Source organism: Pseudochaenichthys georgianus, chromosome 16 (assembly GCF_902827115.2).
Source record: "Pseudochaenichthys georgianus chromosome 16, fPseGeo1.2, whole genome shotgun sequence".
Taxonomy (NCBI): domain Eukaryota; kingdom Metazoa; phylum Chordata; class Actinopteri; order Perciformes; family Channichthyidae; genus Pseudochaenichthys; species Pseudochaenichthys georgianus.
In genome coordinates, this window is record NC_047518.2 from 40,817,820 (window position 1) to 40,835,657 (window position 17,838).

Below are 17,838 nucleotides of genomic sequence, written 5' to 3' on the forward strand. Positions count from 1 at the left end.
TATAGTCCCTTCGTTGTCCCTCACTTTTCCTCCACTTCCTCCTACGTTTCTGTTGACAACGTCCCCTTGACTTCCATACCTCCCCTCAGTCTCCGCTCCTCCTCCTCCTCCTCCTCTGTGGCTCGGCCTCCTCCATGCTGCTGGGATGGGTGGAGTCTCCGGGATATCCCAATGGATACCCGCCCCACGCCAGTCTGAACTGGAGCCGCTGCGCCTCCAAAGGGCACACCCTCTCCATCCAGCTGCTCCACCTGGACATGGAGGACAGCCAGGACTGTGAGAACGACGCACTGAAGGTCAGAGGGTCGAGAATAAGATGGATAGATAGATGGATAGATGGATAGATAGATGGATGGATAGATGGATAGATGGATGGATGGATAGATGGATGGATAGATGGATAGATGGATAGATAGATGGATAGATAGATGGATGGATAGATGGATAGATAGATGGATGGATGATGGATGGATAGATAGATGGATAGATGATAGATGGATAGATGGATGGATAGATAGACAGATAGATGGATGGATAGATAGATAGATGGATGGATGGATGGATAGATAGATGGATAGATAGATGGATGATAGATGGATAGATAGATGGATGGATGGATAGATAGATGGATGGATGGATGGATAGATAGACAGATGGATAGATGGATGGATGGATGGATAGATGGATGGATGGATAGATAGATGGATGGATGGATAGATAGATAGATGGATAGATAGATGGAGATAGATAGATAGACAGATGGATAGATGATGGATGGATTGATAGATGGATAGATAGATAGATGGATGGATAGATAGATGGATGGATGGATGGATAGATAGACAGACAGACAGACGGATGGATAGATGGATAGATAGATGGATAGATAGATGGATAGATAGATAGATAGATGGATGGATAGATAGATAGATAGATAGATGGATGGATAGATAGATGGATGGATAGACACATAGATAAGTACTTTATTGATCCCAATTTGGGAAAGGTTTGTGTTGCAACAGCAGCACAAAAAACAAGGCAATATTTAGTTTGAACTTCTACAACATAATTGTCTTCCAGGTGTTTTCAAATGGAAACCTGATCTCAGTTCTGTGTGGTAAACGGGGATTCAAGGAGCTCCAGTCCACGGTTGACCCCTCGCTGCTCTCCACCCCGGGGGCTGCCTCTCTCTCACTTTCCACTCCGACTTCTCCAACACCAAGAGACACACCGGCTTCAAAGGGTTTTATACCCTTCAAGGTGAGACTAAGCAAACAGAAAAACAAGGAGTTCCACAAAAGTCCATTGTATTTGTGCCCTTTCTTTCACACTTTGTACGGGCATGTCTTTCATCATTGTGAATACTTTTTGTTATGCCGTTAGGAAGGAGATATTTTTAGAGAACAATTCACAATGGTTGCAGTTTATATCTCTTAAAGCTGACATGGAAACACTTTATATTTTGAGATATTTTAATGTCATTGATTGTTAATTGTCTTATTTTCAGTTTGAAGCACAGTTTAAAAGTGCTGTCACTAAATCAGAGCCAGGCTAGCGGTGTCCCTTCTGTTTTGAGATGTATCCTAAGCTAAGATAACTGTTTGTGTAAGGACACGACACACAAGTGGTGTGCCATCAAATCCCTCATAAAATGAAATATCAAAATTCACCAATTGTTAAACTATTATTTTAAGAGGTGCGTTTCGTGCCAAATGCCTGGGGTTTAGTATTTTGCTACATGTGCATATTTAAAAAGGGGAAGCACACTTGATTCACTTGACAAATCCCATGAGGCAGCTCTCAAAGTAACTGCTTGTTTGTTTTCTTTCACAGTCGTTGGGATCCTAGGCACTCAGATGTATTTCCTCAAACACTGAAAAGTATTTTTTCAGGACATCTCACCTTTAATATAATTTCCCCTCAGACTTTGACGAATGTGTGAACGACGAAGACAGCGGATGCACTCAGTTCTGTCACAACTACATCGGAGGATACCACTGCTCCTGTCGCCACGGTTACCACCTGGACGTGGACAAACGCACTTGCACAGGTAGTTCAACTAGTCATGATTAGGATCAGTCAGCAGCGTACAGAAAGGCAAGTTGAAATCAGTCAGCCGAAACATGAAGCGAAACTGGAGAAATAGAGGAAGCAGGGGAAGGGAAAGAATTCGTGAGAAGTGTCGATGTGTTTCTGTTTGACTTAATCATTGAACTGATGACGATGCTGCTGAACTCTTTGTGTTCATCACAGTGGCTTGCGCAGAGGATCTGTCGGGGCTGAAGGAAGGGAAAATCTCCAGCCCCTCGTGGCCGGCTTCATACGCAGAGAATGCACACTGTCAGTACTCTCTGTCTGTGGAGCCCACCCTGCAGCTGGAGCTGCTCTTCAGCCAAGTGTTCGATGTGGAGCAGAGCCCTGATGGGCAGTGCATTGACGCACTGAGGGTAGGTGTTCAGCTGAAATATAGAAATGACAAAAATAATTCTTTACAAATCAGCATACAAAGAGAGAGTTCAGAAAAAGGTGTTGTAACCGTATTTAAGTCTCATTGTGTTAGTCAGTTTTTCTTTTTCTTCATGCAGCGATATTTGGATAAACTAGTAATCATATATAGAAAGTCCTGCCCTTCTACTTCCGACACATGGGACCTTAATTCGGAAAAATTATGTATTCATACGGTGGCCCTGAAGTGCAAGACACCACAGCATTTCAGAAAACACCACAGCATTTCACATTGGACGGAAAGGGTATTCCTTTAGGGAGAACACTTCTTGTTTGTGATTGGACAGAGCCAGCCAGAGAAGCACTGCTGTGATTGGTTGTTTTTGCTGCCAGTCAAGAAATGACGCTTCGTGATTGGTCAACACCCGACAGCGAAATATGTCCCAACCATGGTCCCACAACGTATGGTCCCAACACATCAGCTGTTAGCACACACTCAGAGCTCACAGCTCCTCATATCTGTTCAGAAACTGGACAAAAGTTAAACATGTACAAACCACAGACTGTCTGTGTCATGGTGAATACAGTCGCTGCTTTATTTATGTCTGTATGACGTTGTTGTGAGTGTGGACGGAGCAGCTACAGGTTAGTTTAGCCTGATGAATCCGATTCAGAAAACACGCATTTTAAAAGCTTTTCGCCTGCCGTCTTGTCTGCAGACTTGTCAAAGCGTTAATTCATGGTTTTTACTAACTGTTATCAGTATGTAGTTACTTCGGCATCACTTTGAAACGTGTATTACAATTAAATCACGGTCAAATATGTTCATTTTGTTGTAGGATTTACATGGAGATACGCCCCGTCCCCTCTCCAGCGCCTCTTGTTTGAATGACAGCATTGACAGGAGCAAACACAGCTGACAGCCGCGGTGAAACTCGAGCAGCCGCGGTGAAACTCGAGCGATTAGAGCGATGCGAATATTGGGTGGTCTACCGTAGTATTTACATGGAGATAAGCCCCTTAAAAACCATGAGTTAATAAAGCATTAATTCTGTGTTTACTCCTGTCATTCAAACAAGACGCTGGAGAGGGGGCGGGCCGTATCTCCATGTAAATCCTATCGGAATCGGATCCATCAGGCTAAACTAACCTGTAGCTGCTCCGTCCACATTCACAACAACGTCATACAGACATAAATAAAGCAGCGACTGTATTCACCATGACATAGACAGTCTGTGGTTTGTACATGTTTAACTTTTGTCCAGTTTCTGAACAGATATGAGGAGCTGTGAGCTCTGAGTGTGTGCTAACAGCTAACAGCTGATGTGTTGGGCCAATCACGAAGTCATTTCTTGACTGGCAGCAAAAACAACCAATCACAGCAGTGCTTCTCTGGCTGGCTCTGTCCAATCACAAACAAGAAGTGTTCTCCCTAAAGGAATACCCTTTCCGTCCAATGTGAAATGCTGTGGTGTTTTCTGAAATGCTGTGGTGTTTTCTGAAATGCTGTGGTGTTTTGTGAAATGCTGTAGTGTTTTGTGAAATGCTGTTGTGTTTTGTGAAATGCTGTAGTGTTTTGTGAAATGCTGTGGTGTTTTGTGAAATGCTGTGGTGTTTTGTGAAATGCTGTAGTGTTTTGTGAAATGCTGTTGTGTTTTGTGAAATGCTGTAGTGTTTTGTGAAATGCTGTGGTGTTTTCTGAAATGCTGTGGTGTTTTGCACTTCAGGGCCACCGTATATTGAAGTCAATGGAGAGAGAAAGATTATCTCTCGATCCCGTTTGAATTGTGCCACGAGTTACACACATGATGTTTGTCAATCTTAAAAATAATTTCCATGTCAAAAAATATAAGACCATGAAAAATACGCAACTGGAAAGACTACAAATCCCAGAGTCCCGTCCCGCATGCTGGCTCTGAACCGACTAACTCCCCGTGTGTGTGCACAGCTCTCAACGTGCCCAGACTTGGAGTGATTTTCACCTCGTTTAATACTTTCCGCCTCGTTCTGAAAGAAAGAGGTGAAATGTTCCAACGTGACGGCCGTCTTGGTGTGTGGAGCGAGACGGGAGATGTAGTTCATTGAGCGGTTCACACACAAAGTGTTACTTCACAGTTTTACCACACATTTGTATTTTTTTGACTTGCAAAATTGTCTTTAAAATTGACAAACATCATATGTGTAACTCGTGGCACAATTCAAACGGGATCGAAAGATAACTTTTCTCTCTCCATTGACTTCAATACATGATTTTTCCAAAATAAGGTCCCATGGAGGAAAGGGAGGGGCTTCGCCTCTCTATAGCAACTTTTTTAATGGTTTCCTCCTCACCTGAAAAAATATGAAAACTCAATAATAGTTACATTTTTTGATTTAATTTGATTGTATTATAAAATATGAGCCAAACTAAAAAGGTCTTGAGTTGGCCCTTTTTTAAAAGTATGAGCAAAATGAAGTATGTATGAACTTTCACATGATTGTGACACTAGAGCAGGGGTGTCCAAACTACGGCCCGGGGGCGAAATGCGGCCCGGGGGTCATTTTTAATCGGCCCTCAGCTAATTCCAAAAGTATAATGAAATGAAACGTGTGCTTGTCTTATACTTCTCAAATATAGATGTAAACATGTATGTATTTCTAACCGATCTAAGTTGATAAGAAAAAATCCCAATAACTTATTTGTGTAACAATCTTGAAATACACCCTTCATATTTCCTCTTATTATAATCAATCTGAGGCTTCTGTTTTAAGGGATGCTAATAAAATGAATGAAACCCTCTGGAGAGCTGGGTGTAGGCTGCTGGTTTTCTTAAAGCATTTCCTAGTATCAAGCATCATTGATGCTAAACTTAACTTATGAGGCAAAATACCTCTCCTCTAGGGAGCGGCCCAGCCCTTCATATATATATCTGTATGTGGCCCTCGGTGAAGAAAGTGTGGACCCCCCTGCACTAGAGGCAACTGTTCATAGACAGAGTCAGGTACATTGTGAGACATCACCTGTGTTGTTGTGTTCACAGATTGAGACTCACTCTGAGACTCTGGGGTCGTTCTGCGGCAACACGCCTCCCCCCTCTCCCTTTCTCACTCACTCTCATCGTGTTCAAATCCACTTCACCTCTGATGGCTACGGCACCAACAAAGGCTTCAGTCTGGCCTTCAGGACCAGAGGTACTGCGTTCTCCCCGCATGAGACACCATAGAGGGGTGCAGGGATCACAAGGGGTCGCTCGCTAAAAAGCAATGCGATGTTTCCATTGGATTTCACAAGATCTGTGGAAAACTAACGTTATGATTCTAACGCGTTGTTTTCAGCACGGTCCTTTCTACATATTTTATATTCATCAGGTCACGTCACCACCGCTAAGCTAAGGGTGGCTAATGTTTGGAGGGATGATTTTTAGTAGTCTCATTTAGACACTTTGATAGCAACTTTCATTTTAAGACGGGTAATTGTCAGACATTCACGAGAGGGAAATGTACAGACGTTATTTCAGGCGTCTGACCAAAGAGATGTTTATAAAAAAACTTGAAAGACAGGGCAACCAGAAGAGGTAAAATGCTGACTAACATCCGTGTTTTAGGACTCATTACTGCACCGCTCCTTTCACATGTTGATTCCAGATAAGGTGTGTCCGGCGGTGGTGACCTCTGACTCCACTGTGACGCCTCAGCAGGCAGAGTATCGTCGGGGGGAAACAGTGACGGCAACTTGCGATCTCGGCTATGTCGCAAATACTGTGAGTGTACAGAACCTTTTTAATGTATTTAATGGGATGTATTTATGCCCTGTTACGCTAATGAAGTCATTCTTTTGCAAAATAGCAAGGCACCCAGGCCCTGATAAAACAGTATGAGACAACATGCCAGGACATAGGCGAATGGAATCCCAATTACAAATGTGAACGTGAGTCTGACTATCGATTTCTTCTTATTTGGAGAATGTATCCTGATCTTTTTTCATACTGACACATTTTCTTCATTGGACCACATTTAGCTGTTGATTGCGGTTATCCTGAGATCCCAGAAGATGGCGTCCTTCAGCTGGTGGAGTCGGATAACACGCAGACAAAGTACAAAGACCAGATCCAGTTTCACTGCAGCTCAAAGTACTACACACTGGAAGGAGATGGTAATTAAATATATTTAGATTGTACACAGCCATTGTCTGATTGCTTACATAAAAGTATTCTGGTTTTGTTGTTTCCCCAATCCTCTTTCTTCCATCTTTCAGACACGTACACCTGCGGCGCCAGTGGTGATTGGGCATCAGGGAGTGGCGGAGCAGCGACGCCGAAATGCATTGAAGGTACGACTTTCAGTTTGCCACAGATCTTATTTCTGCTATATTCCAAAACCCAAATTCTTAAATCCCTCTGCTTTTGGCGGAGGGAGCGCTTTGCGGTGCTAACTTCCAGGTCGTCCTACAAAACTACGATATTCCTGCACTGCGCTATTAGTTACATTTTTTAATTATATGAATCTATTGATGACATTTTGTGTATTGCAGTGTGCGGGAAGCCTGACAAACACATAGAAGGTGTCGGCAGAATTGTTGGAGGTGAGGATGCAACCCTGGGAAAGATACCGTGGCAGCTTCTGATTACGGGTCAGCGCAAAGGAGCAGCGACTCTGATCAGTGACCGGTGGGCCGTCACAGCAGCTCATGTGGTGGGAAGCGGGGGGGTAGTAGACGTGTACGGGGGACTGGTAGACGGAAGAACAGATGTTATATTGCCTAAAGGAGTTCTCTTGGACATTGACAGGATCTTCATTCATCCCAACTACAAGCCGGTCAGCAACAATTTCGACCATGATATTGCTCTTATCAGATTCTCTTCCAGGGTGAATCTGGGCCCACACCTCCTTCCCGTCTGTCTGCCGCAGTCTAACAGGGGCTTGGTGGACGGTGAATGGGGCACGGTGTCAGGCTGGGGGGGGACGGAGACTGCACACACTTCTGAAAGCCTGAAATACGCTCATATTAATGTCTACTCCTCCACAGTGTGTCAAAGTACACTGGAAAAACCCACGATGTTCACCCGTAACATGTTCTGTGCTGGATCTGCTACAGCGGACAGCTGCAGGAGGGACAGCGGGGGTCCGCTGGTGATGCCCATGGTGTCTGGAGACAATGAGCCCTACTATCTGACCGGCATTGTGTCCTGGGGAGCCAGGTGTCGTCTTAAGCAGTTCAAGGGTTACTATGTCAAGGTGGAGAATTATGTAGCCTGGATCAAGGAGACGATGGATTCAGTCGAGCAGTCCTAGAAGGAGACGGAAGAGGGAGAGAATACTTTTTTACTAACCTTTATATCGTTATAATCCAAGACTGGTTCAGATCTTAGAATAGACTATACTATTGTAATGACGTATCAACATTAATAACATTAAGCATGATCTTCTTACTGCACTTTTTTTAAACATTTGCAAATATACTGCAGAGAATGTGGGCTTTAACCAACTTCACCACACGATGTGTCTTTGTCTTTTAATCAGCGTATCCACACCGTCTGTAACTTGGCTTCCATTCCCTGGAATACTTCATTATTTCACGATTGAACTGTAAATCTAAATGTTTTGAGCGCCGTGTGTTTCACTGACACTGACGTGCTCTCACATGCAAACAATAAACCTCATAACTCATGTTGTTGCTCTCCTGTTTACATTTTTTATTTCTATCATAAAGACATGCATTCATGTTTTCACTGAGCTGTGCAGGAGAAATGTTCAGAGACAACCACAAACCAAATGTCATGTTTCTCTAATTTGATGCGTGTGTTTGTCTCAAAGTATATTATTAACGTGATTGTCTTTGACCAGATGATGGTGTTTGACTAACCTCCAAATGAAACGCCTCGCTTCTGTGCTTGAAGGCGCTGAGAGACTAGCAGCCCCCTCTAGTGGTGAGGTCTTATGAGGATTAACATATCAGACCTGAAAGCTACAATTATAATCAGTGTAGTTTTTCTCAATAGATAATAATGTATAGTTCAAAAGATCTTCCTAATTTTGTATTCCAAACGAACTATCCCCGCATCGACCCCGTGTTCTACATTTCTAAAACCACGAGCTCGTTTCGATGTTGCCAAAACAAACAAGGCTTATTCCTGGCATTAAGGCAGAGAGTTGCTAAACACTGCAACCGACGGGCATTAATGTTTCACTCAAACGGCAGAGGATCATTTCACTCACGGATACATCCTTAAATCCTTAAATCCAGCGATGGCGTGGACTTCCTGTATCATCTTGTAAGTTTGGATTTAGTTTTCAACCCATTTTTATGTTTCATTGTAATAGTTTTTGTCATTAATGTCGGGGTTGATTCCTAAATTAACTTTGATTACCATCTGTCATTATGCAGCTGCTTTTTTGATCCCCTTGTGTTTTATTCTGGATAACCAATATCACAGATAAGCAGTGTTTTATAGGTTGTCTGCAGTTCAGTAACTCCCATATTAAAGCCTTAACTATACGCTTGCCACAGTTGTGTTGATTGTCACGTTGTTTACTCTTTTCTCTGTTTGCGTTAACTTTGGACCAGCGGTTCAGATGATGACTAACTGATTGAACTCTGTTTGCACTTCATCCAGATTCCTGTCAGTGTGTGTGTGTGGGGGCCGGCGGCTGCCAGACCCCGAGCCTGCGATGCACGGGGGGGTCCAGTCCCCCCTCTACCCCGAGCCGTACCCCCCCAACCTGCAGCAGCAGTGGGACCTCAGCGTGCCGGAGGGATACCGCATCACACTCACCTTCACACACCTGGACATCGAGGCTACTGCAGGCTGCTTCTACGACTCCCTCTCAGTCAGAGATATTTATCCATTTGTTTATTCCACACATGGCAGTTATTTTAAAACAAAACATGTACAACTTTACAAAACATGCACACTTATACTGGTTGTTTTTTTATAGTGCATGGTGTAAAGGAGCAGGGAGAAGAACATCTTATTTGACCTGCCCCTTCTTACAAAAAAAGATGAAATAACCATTAAAAAGTAAAATAAAAGCAATAATCTTTCAGTCACAGTCGCTTATAAATACTGAAACAAAACCCCAAATTACCCCTAATTAGACTTTCTTGCTTACAGCCCTTTAAATCATTCAGTAAAGAATTCCACTTGTTTACGAGACACACATCTGCTTTACAGTAGTGCGTGCAAACTGATGCTTAACATTTCATTTCCTCCTATGATGCTCCACCTCTGAAATGTCCACCTGAGTTGTAGTGGTTTGACCAGTGCTGTGTAATGCAACTCAATACATTTACACATGTACTGTACTTCAGTACAATTTAGATGTACTTTACCTGAGTATTTTCATATGATGCTATTTTATCCATTGACTCCAATGCATTTCGGAAGCTACATTTAGCAGCTGTTGCTACTTACTTTGATAGACACATTAACGCATCAATAATCATAATCCAGTCATTTAATATTCATCATTCTGAAATGGGCAATAACACGACGAGTATATAGTATAGTATATTTTAATGTCAATTTATCTGTTAAGTAAGAATTTTAAATCAGGACTTTTAATCTGTTTTTTTATAACAGTATTTTTTACAATGTTAGTATTGCTAATTCTTCTTAAATAGTCAGAGTACTTCATCCACCGCTCAATGTGACTCAAGTGCCAGTTTGAAAAACCTGACTAATATTGACAACAGTTTTTCTGCCAAAATGAACATAGTAGATCAAGTTCTGCTGATTTCCCCAAATGGGCATTAGAGTATCCCAGTCTAATTAACTGCATGACGGCGAATGCAAAATACCTCTCAGCCTCCGAGCAAAGCTCTCTGCTAAACCTTTCCTCCCATTTCCCATGTAATGGCGTCATTTAGATCATTAAACCCCCAATTCCCCGCATACTAATGTTTCCCCAAACAGATGTGAATGTGTTCTTTTTCCAATATACTAAACTACAACTAGTTTGACATATGCCAGTTCAGAATTTTAAAGTCAAGATTTGCATATACTATCTCAAAATAGTTATAAAAATCGGACAAATGAATTGTGTTTCTAGTCACCACATGTAGCTCCGTTTTGCTCTCCGCTGACTCGACAGAAGAATTGTTTTTGAGATTTGAACTCTAAATCTAACTTGGACCACTCTTGACTTTGTCTCCTGGTTCGGTGACTCAACAGCAACACTGCAGGTGTATTTTACATTAGCTCTTCTTTCAGGTTTTCTACGATACAAAGATCCTCGGGAAGTTTTGTGGCTATGAGAACTCAGCTGATGGACATCACCCCGGCAACCAGCCCATCTTGTCTCCAGGCAACAGACTCAGCCTCGTGTTCCAGAGCGACGACAACAACCCGGAGCACCACCAGAACGTCGGCTTCTCCGCTCAGTACCAGGCAATAGGTAGCCGAGGAGCCTAATGTGTTTGTTTTTGTTATAGTATTTGGTTTAGATATGTCTTGCAGTATTATTCTGGACACTTGGTAGTGGTGTTTAGATGCACTGTAAGTCAAAATAGAGGCAAGGGAAAGGGGGCGCTCAAAGTTCTTAGTGGACCTACAGACCATACATGGTACGTTCCTCTCTATAGTATCAGTATCTTCCCCAACATGTTGACTGTTGGTGATCAAACCACCTATCTTCTGGTTGTTGGACAACTCTACTTCCTTCTAATCCACAGTCAGTGTACTCAGGGGGTCCGCGGGGTCTTAAAAAGTATTAAAAGTTGATAAATCAATTTAGCAAAAATTAAGGCTATTAAAAAGAATTAAACGGCATTTCCCAAGGTGTTACATTTTGTAGCTTGTTTTCAATAAGTCTATAAAGTGTCCAAAGAGGTTGTGTTCTACAGTCTGCCTGAATGTACTCATGGCGTAGGTGTGGCGTGTGATTCTGTGTAGTTTATTTACGGCATCTCGTTGGGTTTGACGTCATCTGAACAGGACATCGCACGCTCACTGCTTGATAGCGCCAAAGTCCGTTTACGCCGGTTGCTAAGCAACATCGTTATGGGGAAATGCAAGTCTGCGTCCAAATGGTTGGAAGATAAGGAGGAAGGACAATCAATACTGTATATAGTCAAGGTGAGGTAAAGTGTGTCGCCAAGGTAACCGGTTAGAACTCCAGGTGGCGATGAGGTCTTAAATTGTATGGAAAGGGTCTTAAAAGGTTTTACATTTGACTTCAGGATTCCTGCAGATACCCTGTTACAACTACTTTCATAAACGACAAACTAAAGTGCATAAAACCACTGTAGAATATTATGGTCTGGGTAAGGTAGAAAAGAGGACATTGAAAACATGAAAATTGCCATTACAGGAAGCACACAAGGGGAACTTTGACTTGCAGCAGAGCAGAATAAACAACAACAGAAAACACAGAACAATACAACAACAAAATATAATGTATTTGTGTAGGGTTGGATAAGATAGAGTGGTACAGTCCTTAGTGTTGGCAGAACGTAGCATTTACCTTTTGAGCAAATTCATCATGTTTATTGCACTAGAAAAAAAAAAGAACACATCAAAGGCCACTGATCCTCATCCCCTAACCCAACGTGTCTTTTACCATCAGACATAGACGAGTGTTCTGATCCAGATCCTGAAGACGGCTCAGGGCCGCTCTGCTCTCAGATCTGCCTCAACACCCTCGGCTCGTACCTCTGCTCCTGTCACCACGGATACGAGCTTCGCTCAGACCAGCGCAGCTGTGTGTGTGAGTGTCGAGTATACAGACGAACTGGGACGTTTTTATTCCCACTTTTCTGGGTCCATGAGCTTTAAGTCGTAAGAGGGGAACATTGTGACTCCTCCAGGTACATTTGTCTCCAGTCTGGGATTATTCTTTTCTGGTTATTTAGTTTGTATTGTTATCAGCTCTTGATCCAGATGTTAATGGTTACTTTCTCAAGCCCATGCTACACCTTTTACCCAAGTTGTATTACAAATTGGGCTAGTAGTTTTGAGCTTTGAAAGGCGCCCATAAATAAAATGCATTATTATCATTATTATTATTAACATCAATCTCCTTCTTTTGATTTCCCAGTGTCCTGCAGCGGTGGTATATTTGATGAGCCAGAGGGACACCTGTTCAGTCCAGGATATCCTGACCCGTCGCCTCATGCTCTGTCCTGTCAGTACTTTATTTCTGTAGAATCTGGCTTCACTGTCGCTCTCAACTTCACTGACAACTTCCACATCGAGAGCGTGGACACTGAGCAAGGAACAATCTGTCCCCATCACTGGTTGCAGGTAACGACGAGCAGCCTCCTTACATTTCATATGAATGACTTTGCTCAACAGATATAATAAGTTAGCTGTGTCTATTTAAAAGGTGACCGTCCCAGACAGAGAGCCCTGGAAGCTGTGTGGAGGAAAGAGTCCAGGTCTGATAGTCACAAGCTCCAACAGCGTCCGGCTGGACTTCCACACTGACGGGGAAGGCCTGAGCAGAGGCTGGAGCCTGGACTACAGCACACACAGTGAGGGGGGGGGGGGGTTTCAGGTTTTGTAGGTGAACCCTGAAATTAGCATGGCCCTGGTTCCATCCACAAAAAGGCACATTTATTTTTCCATTCCATTTTGGACTATTGAGGAAAATAATCGGGATTGCAAACAAATAATTATGACTTTTGAAATGATTTAATTATTTCACGTTTTGTTAAGCAAGATAATCTTCACAGCTGATCATCACTTCAAATTTGACAGAAGTAACCCAAGCTTCACATTTCAAGAGTGGGGTATTTACTTACCGTACTTTTCGGACTATAAGCCGCGACTTTTTTCCCCATTTTGTTTGTACAGCTAGCGGCCACTAGGGAACCTCCTAAATCTATGGATTTTACAGGTAAAATTAACCACCTTTAACTCTATGGGCTCTATGACCGGTCCGCGCCCGCCACCTTTAAGCGGCGGGCTCCAGCAGGAAAAGCTGGAGGCCGGAAAAGAGTGAGACAGGTAGCGCGCCAAAGTAAAAGTGGAACCGAGAGACAGAACGAGAGCAAGACAGACGGACAATTTAGCTGCTGCGGCTCATATGCAGGTGCGCTTTATAGTCCGAAAAGTACGGTACTCATGTCGTAGCAAAACAAAAATATCCTTTAGCTTAAAGCTTGTTAAAGGTCTCCTATTATACTCTGTTATACTCGGTCTAAGATACATACAAAACATGTCTCTGATCATGACATCACAACTTGGCCAAATCTGATGATCTCATTTCAGACAGATTTGTAAATAACCCTTAACACCCTGGGACACATATTTTATTAATGTATAAAAGACAAGAAAAAGGGCATTTTGCATAATTGGTTACCTTTAACCGGAGACTTTCAGACATCTTGCCAAAAAGACATGACCAATATACTTTTGAGATGAAGGAACTGGAAGTGCAAACATGCTAACTCCCCTCTGGGACCTAGACTCATTCCTGCAGCACTCAGTCTATTCATCAAGTGTCAGAATATGTTGGCAGAGAAACGGTGAAATGCATTTCCCTGCTTCTGTATATGCAGTAAACGATACATGTCTGCTTGATATCGTTTCCAGGAGTGAAGTGTCCATTTTCTGGTAGTGTGGATAATGGCCGGGTCACCCCCGACCTGAGCGAGTATTTGTACAGAGACTACATCTTTGTGCGCTGCGAGCAAGGATACAAACTCATGATGGTTCGATCAAACCTTTTTTTGTTTCAATGGAGGGCACTTCTTTGTCCTTTTGTGTTTTTACAAGTTCCCCTCTTTACTTTTTCAGGGTGGTAAGGAGGTTGACGGTTTCTCTACCATGTGCCAAAACAACGGACAGTGGCACCTTCCTCTCCCAGAATGCCACAGTACGTTACCTTTAATCTCCGTCAAGACATCCAATCGTACATACATGGAAACTCATTTTGGATTCAAGGTTCAAGGCTTTTATTGTGTTCATAGCTACAGTGTAGCTTTGACAATGAAAGTCTTAGGTCACAGGCTCCTCCAACAGTGCAACACAGATAAAATAGTGCAAGTAAATACAATAGAATAGAATAGAAACAGAATATAATAGGAACTGTGCAGAATAGTCTATATGCAGTAATTGGAATATTGATATATATGTGAGTTGCAAACAGATGAATGTTATGTATGTTCTTTCAAAAGTTCAGCATTCAACCTGAAGTGTAGTGTTCTTGACCATTTCCTGTGTTCCTCCATATGAAGATGTCCTTATTTTGTTTGTCCTGCAGTTCTTGATTGTGGAGAACCTGAAGCTCTGCTGAATGGAGGGGTGAACTTCCTGTCTGGCTCTCAGAATCAGTACCGTTCTGTTGTTCAGTATCACTGTCATGAACCCTTTTACTCTCTCCTTGGAGGCATGAATGGTGAGATATTGATGTGTAATATTCTATCACGCACAGCTTAAGACTGTTCCCACCATTCATACCAGCCATAGCCGCCAGTTACAGACTCGCATGCAACTTACTGATAATGCACTTTGGAGGCAGATTGATTTCTTTACTGCTTTGCATCTTACCAATATTATGTATTTTGCTGTTGAAACGGATGAATTGACAACTGGAGGAATATTTTAGAGTGTGAATGGAAATCAATGGAAGAATGGAAATGCATTCAATCCAAAATATATTTTAAAACATGTATTTTAAGCAAAGTTAAACCAAATGGGCTGAAAGAAAGTCAAAGTTCCCTTAAACAGTAACCAGAAAACAAGCCAGAAAACATTTGGTCCATTGAAATACCTACACTACTAAAAGTTTTAATAAGCGAAAACAATTTTAGTATGTTTCAATACGGAAGCTCGACTGCAGGGGTGTCAAACTCAAGGCCCGGGGGCCAAATCCGACCCGCGACCTAATTTGATGTGGCCCGCAAGAGCTTGCAAAGAACATAATATACAATTGGTGTTATTGTTGAATATTTACTTTCAATTATTTGCCCTAGACTTCTGCTTTCAGACGTAGTTATCTAGGAAGTTATTACCAGAACTGACAATAATCCGCCAACAATGTAATATAATACATTATTTCATATATATTATATATTTACATATGTATATTTATATATTATTAAAATTACAGCCGGCCCTTTGAGTGCAACCATAATGCTGATGTGGCCCGGGATGAAATTGAGTTTGACCCCCCTGCTCTACTGCATCAGGTCACATTTTGCAATATGCAACCAGGCATGCGTTTCTCGCTATTTTGAGCCACGACCCTTTGCACAGCGGATATATTGGCATCAAAGTTTAAGTAGCAATTTAAAGATGTCCGACTTGTACGCATACAGCAGGCAACAGTCTGTACATGATGAGGGCCGCTGCAGTACATAGGGAAAGTACAAAGTGAACATGCAGTCATTTGGAAGGCAGTCCTTTCTTAAAGCATCACTGGTGGCTGTGTGCAGGTGTGCTCTGTTTCTCCTGCTACCACACAACACTGACACACACTGGAGTACACTTCTTCTCAACTCTCTCATTTGTCTTTATGACCCTCTACTCTGCAGTGGTCTTCACCTGTGAGGCCGACAGAAGGTGGAGATCCAACAGCGATATCGTTGTCAGTCCAGCATGCATACCAGGTACTGCTTTTCATTGCAAAATAAAAACCTACAATACTTAATCTTAGTTTGAATTTGAAGTGTGCACTTGTGTGACACTTTGAACATAAATATATGTACTATAAACCTCTCTTTTCCACTCAGTCTGTGGCCAGCCCACAAAGCACATCTCTGGCTTTCAGAGGATCATTGGAGGCGCTGAAGCTCCAGCCGATACCATCCCATGGCAGGTGCTCCTGACGGGTCTAGGAAGAGGAGGAGGCATGGTGATTGCAGACCGCTGGATCATGACTGCAGCTCATAACCTGATATCTAAAGGAGAGCCAGCAAAGAGCGACATTGTAAAGGTAAGTGTGCAGAGGTGGAAGGCAGGGTTTCGCACACAAAGACTTGAGTTGGGCGGGCCGCAGTAACTCCGCTGCGAGGGTCCGGCGAACAGCTCATGAGCGTGCTCCACTAGCACCCCCCCGACTAAAAACAGTACATAGTTACTGTCCACCATTGTACTGTAGGTGGGGCACTGTGGGTGTTATCTTTATCCCAAATGTAAATTAATTTCCTGTTATGCTGTCTATTTGCAGATTTTCACGGGACTCACTCATATTACTCACATGTTGGGACCGCCTGTGCTTGCGGCTTCAATCCACATTCACCCTGAATACAACAACTCCAACAACTTAAACTACAACCATGACATTGCCTTGATAAAAACGCAAGACCCAATCACATTCAACTCCTCCGTTATGCCCATATGTTTGCCAGCAGGGGATGCCGAGTACACTGTGGGCGAGCCGGGGTAAAGAAACAATTTCATCAATCATTTCATTATTCAATATAATCAATTTCTTTTGGATTCTTTTTTTATCCGCCTTATTTGATCTTTTTTTGGTCCCTTGTTGTACCAACATGTGAATCTTCAAAATTGGAGACTTGTTATTCATTACACTTTCTTATTTTTGCAGACTGGTGTCAGGATTTGGCATGACAAAAACTGACAAACACGTTTTGATTTTGTCAAACCGATTGAAGTACGCGCAGATTCCTATGGTGGGGCAGCCGGAATGCAATAGGTCCATCACTTTGGAGCAGAGCACTAACGCCAAAGTCCCCAGTCTGACAGATAACATGTTCTGTGCCGGGATGCCTGAAGGGGGGAAGGACTCCTGCCAAGGGGACAGTGGGGGCCCATACGCCATGTGGAAGGACCAACGTGCCTGGGCTGTGGGGATCGTCAGCTGGGGGGTCGAGTGCGGGAAGAAGGGAACATATGGAGTCTATACCAGAGTCGCAAATTACATAGATTGGATCAACAAAACCATGCATGAGAACTGAAATGCCCAGTCATTCAAACACGTCCACCATAAAATGACGTAAAAAACCAGCTAAATGAGCTTTTTACAGTCTTTCTGAGGTGAAATATATGTATTGTCACAGGAAAGCTATAAAACAACATCATACAGTTGTCAAAATGATAAATAAAGTCAATACAGACCTAAATGTGACTTTACATGTCAGTATCTCGTTTGTTTTTACTGATCTTCTCTCTGGTAAACACAACTCGATAACTGTCCACTTCCACATGCATTTAACCAACTTTGTATATGGTCCCTATCATACCATACATGCCACTATTGTATATTATAAAGTACTCAACTTCTGACTCTTCACAAACTCAGACTTTGTCCTCCTGGGGGTTACATTCATTGCAGAATGGGACATGCCACAGGCCGTGTGTCAGTCATGCTCCATTGAGACGTTTAGCCTTAAACAGCAGCTGCTCAGAGATCAACTAAGTCGTGCAAACATGATGGTGTGGACCTGCTGTGTTATTATTTGGTAAGTGTTTTTTTAATTCTGCTAAGTTGTATTTTTACTCCACTACA

At 42.7% G+C, this 17,838-nt stretch overlaps 1 protein-coding gene across 1 annotated transcript; it reads left to right on the forward strand.

Annotated features, from left to right (window-relative positions):
- The first annotated feature begins 95 nt into the window (after positions 1-95).
- On the forward strand, positions 96-17,457 carry c1s.2 (complement component 1, s subcomponent .2). The gene is given in 24 exon segments (XM_071206080.1): positions 96-296; positions 1,081-1,171; positions 1,174-1,260; positions 1,925-2,050; positions 2,254-2,447; positions 5,466-5,616; positions 6,070-6,185; positions 6,271-6,352; positions 6,443-6,577; positions 6,680-6,754; positions 6,956-7,711; positions 8,606-8,696; positions 9,039-9,252; positions 10,635-10,818; positions 11,989-12,129; positions 12,460-12,665; positions 12,748-12,895; positions 13,959-14,077; positions 14,163-14,241; positions 14,629-14,763; positions 15,902-15,976; positions 16,100-16,302; positions 16,537-16,751; positions 16,918-17,457. Coding segments are annotated over 24 exon segments (4,155 nt in total). The 5' UTR covers positions 96-134; the 3' UTR covers positions 17,288-17,457.
- Positions 17,458-17,838: the final 381 nt, after the last annotated feature.